Here is a 3,779-nt window from a genome sequence, read left to right on the forward strand (position 1 = left end):
ACACCAGGCATATACCCCCAGATCCAGCTCGGTGACCTGTGATTATAGGAAATGTGTACACCAGGCATATACCCGCAGCTCGAGCCCGGTGACCTGTGATTATAAGATTTGTGTAAACCAGGCATATACCCCCCAGCTCCAGCCAGGTGACCTGTGATTATAGGAAACGTGTACACCAGGCATATACCCCCAGCTCCAGCCTGGTGACATGTGATTATAGGAAACGTGTACACCAGGCATATAACCCCCAGCTCCAGCCCGGTGACCTGTGATTATAGGAAATGTGTACACCAGGCATATACCCCCCAGCTCCAGCCAGGTGACCTGTGATTATAGGAAACGTGTACACCAGGCATATACCCCCAGCTCCAGCCCGGTGACATGTGATTATAGGAAACGTGTACACCAGGCATATACCCCCCAGCTCCAGCCAGGTGACCTGTGATTATAGGAAACGTGTACACCAGGCATATACCCCCAGCTCCAGCCCGGTGACATGTGATTATAGGAAACGTGTACACCAGGCATATACCCCCAGCTCCAGCCTGGTGACATGTGATTATAGGAAACGTGTACACCAGGCATATAGCCCCAGCTCCAGCCTGGTGACATGTGATTATAGGAAACGTGTACACCAGGCATATAGCCCCAGCTCCAGCCCGGTGACATGTGATTATAGGAAACGTGTACACCAGGCATATACCCCCAGCTCCAGCCTGGTGACATGTGATTATAGGAAACATGTACACCAGGCATATAGCCCCAGCTCCAGCCCGGTGACATGTGATTATAGGAAATGTGTACACCAGGCATATACCCCCAGCTCCAGCCAGGTGACATGTGATTATAGGAAACGTGTACACCAGACATATACCCCCAGCTCCAGCCAGGTGACATGTGATTATAGGTCTATACATGGACGAGGTGAGAGGACAGAGGTGCGCGCTCCTTCCCCTGCTCAGGCACACCGCTGAGTTACAGAGGGGCTGATGTCATATCCCACATAGTATTTCCTGCTCCCAGGAGCCTATTACGGCCAAGGTCACCTGACTGCAGTAACTGTGACTCTATCTAAAATACATTTCTATGCGGACGTTTCTGCAAAATAGGACACTTTGACCTATGTAGGCCGGAGGATGAGGCCCTCGGCTTCCTCTGCGCAGAGTCAGGAGACTGGGAGATCAGGTCAGAAGAAGTACGGGAGAGTGCAACAAGCTAACCTGACAGTAAGTGACAGGAATACAGAGACTGCAATGACGAATAAAGACAGAATCTCTGAGGAAACTGGCAGGAGAGACAAAGAGCATGGGGGGAAATGTGCCCCTTGCAGCATCCATTCCTCCCTCAGGCTCCTTTCCCCTTCTGTTATCCAGAGAACATCCGTCTGCAGAGATCAGCAAGAAGAGCTCAGCAGCAGTAATAAAAATCTGGGGCTCCCCTGGGGATTCTGGGATATTATACAAGGCGATCCCGCATCAGCACCTGATCACAGCCCCATACACACAACTGCTCGAGTGCAAAGTCTTCACACATCCCGAGCACTGGACCAGGAAGGTAGAGAGAAAACGCCTAAGAAAGGAGGGATGGGGAGAGGATGACAGCGAGAGAGACAGAGAGAGAGAGAGAGCGTGGAGGAAGAGGGAGGAGCTGCCAGAGAACAGAATCCAGGAGGGAGAAACAGAGGAAAAAGGAATGATGCAGAATTGATGAAGAGAGACGCAAATAGCCATAGACTGCAAAGGATACAGAGCGAGCCGTGAGAGACAGGTGTGTTAGACGTCCAGGAGCAAGAGATATCGAGGAGACAGAACAAGGTGTGCGAGACAGCCAACACACAGAATAGGTGTGTGTATGTGTGGCAGCCAGATCACAGAGACAGACCAGGACACAGACCAGAGAGCTGGGCACATCTAGGGCACAAAATAGAGAACTGGGCTCCACAAGGACACAGACCGGAGAACTGGGCACATCTAGGGCACAAAATAGAGAACTGGGCTCCACAAGGACACAGACCGGAGAACTGGGCACAACTAGGGCACAGAACAGAGAACTGGGATCAACCAGGACACAGACCGGAGAACTGGGCACAACCAGGACACAGACAAGAGGACAGGGCACAACTAGGGCACACACCAAAGAACTGGGCACTACCAAGGCACACACCAGAGGGCAGGCCACTTCCAGGAAACCACCGTTGGCAGAGGAATGCAGAAGTTTTGTGAGCTGTCCAGTGCTGAACATCTGAGGCCAGAGATCGGCCAGGCTGCTGTCCGGTGCTAAACGTCTGAGGCCAGAGATCGGCCAGGCTGCTGTCCAGTGCTGAACATCTGAGGCCAGAGATCGCCCAGGCTGCTGTCCAGTGCTGAACGTCTGAGGCCAGAGATCGCCCAGGCTGCTGTCCGGTGCTGAACATCTGAGGCAGAGATCGGCCAGGCTGCTGTCCGGTGCTGAACGTCTGAGGCCAGAGATCGGCCAGGCTGCTGTCCAGTGCTGAACATCTGAGGCCAGAGATCGCCCAGGCTGCTGTCCGGTGCTGAACATCTGAGGCCAGAGATCGGCCAGGCTGCTGTCCGGTGCTGAACGTCTGAGGCCAGAGATCGCCCAGGCTGCTGTCCGGTGCTGAACGTCTAAGGCCACAAATCGCCCAGGCTGCTGTCCAGTGCTGAACGTCTGAGGCCAGAGATCACCCAGGTTGCTGTCCAGTGCTGAACGTCTGAGGCCAGAGATCGCCCAGGCTGCTGTCCAGTGCTGAACGTCTGAGGCCAGAGATCGCCCAGGCTGCTGTCCGGTGCTGAACGTCTGAGGCCAGAGATCGCCCAGGCTGCTGTCCAGTGCTGAACGTCTGAGGCCAGAGATCGCCCAGGCTGCTGTCCAGTGCTGAACCCGCAGACCTCATGGTACCCAGCAGAGGCTTCCCTTCTTCTGAGGGCTGGGACTTCTCCACGTTTCCTCCAGTGGCTCCATCACTCTGACAGTGCTGAAGAACATTGTGTTCCCATTTTTGAGGAGGGTGGAGGGGAACTGCAGATGTCCCTCCTTCACCTCTCTTCCTTCCTATATTCACTTCCATAACCATCTCCTCTCCCTGACCCTGCTCTGAACTTTCACCTCTGGAGGGGCAGAAGAACAATGCCAAGGTCCTTTCTGGTCAAAAAGGTGAAGGACGGCTTCTGCTCGGCTGACAGTGAGAGTGCGTATGTCAGACACCGCTCGGACTTCACCTCACACCTCTCCGATAAAGGTAAGCCTCACACTGCATGGGGTCTCGTACATGGGGGAGCACTAATCTGTGCTCCTACGGACATGGGTATGACACACCTGTTACATGAGACACCTTGTGCACACACTACACACACTGAGAGGGTTCATCAGGAGCACACAATGCAACACACTGAACAGAGTCCACACAGGACCACACAAACACACACTGAGCAAGGTCCACACAAACACACACTGAGCTAGGTCCACACAAACACACAATGAGCCAGGTCCACACAGGACCACACAAACACAAACTGAGCTGGGTCCACACAGGACCACACAAACACACACTGAGAAGGGTCCACACAGGACCGCACAAACACACACTGAGCCGGGTCCACACAGGACCACACAAACACATACTGAGCAAGGTCCACACAGGACCACACAAACACACACTGAGAAGGGTCCACACAGGACCACACAAACACACAATGAGCCGGGTCCACACAGGATCACACAAACACACACTGAGCTGGGTCCACACAGGACTGCACAAACAGACACTGAGCCGGGTC

At 54.0% G+C, this 3,779-nt stretch overlaps 1 protein-coding gene across 1 annotated transcript in view; it reads left to right on the forward strand.

Annotated features, from left to right (window-relative positions):
- The first annotated feature begins 1,312 nt into the window (after positions 1-1,312).
- SCRT1 (scratch family transcriptional repressor 1) overlaps positions 1,313-3,779 on the forward strand; it is a 42,315-nt gene continuing 39,848 nt past the window's right edge. Inside the window, exon 1 of the mRNA XM_083168386.1 lies at positions 1,313-3,241. Coding sequence (XP_083024512.1) covers positions 3,130-3,241 — 112 coding nt within the window. The 5' untranslated portion in view covers positions 1,313-3,129. The remainder of the gene's footprint in view (positions 3,242-3,779) is intronic.

Source organism: Crinia signifera, unplaced genomic scaffold (assembly GCF_055691185.1).
Source record: "Crinia signifera unplaced genomic scaffold, ASM5569118v1 HAP2_SCAFFOLD_80, whole genome shotgun sequence".
Taxonomy (NCBI): Eukaryota; Metazoa; Chordata; class Amphibia; order Anura; family Myobatrachidae; genus Crinia; species Crinia signifera.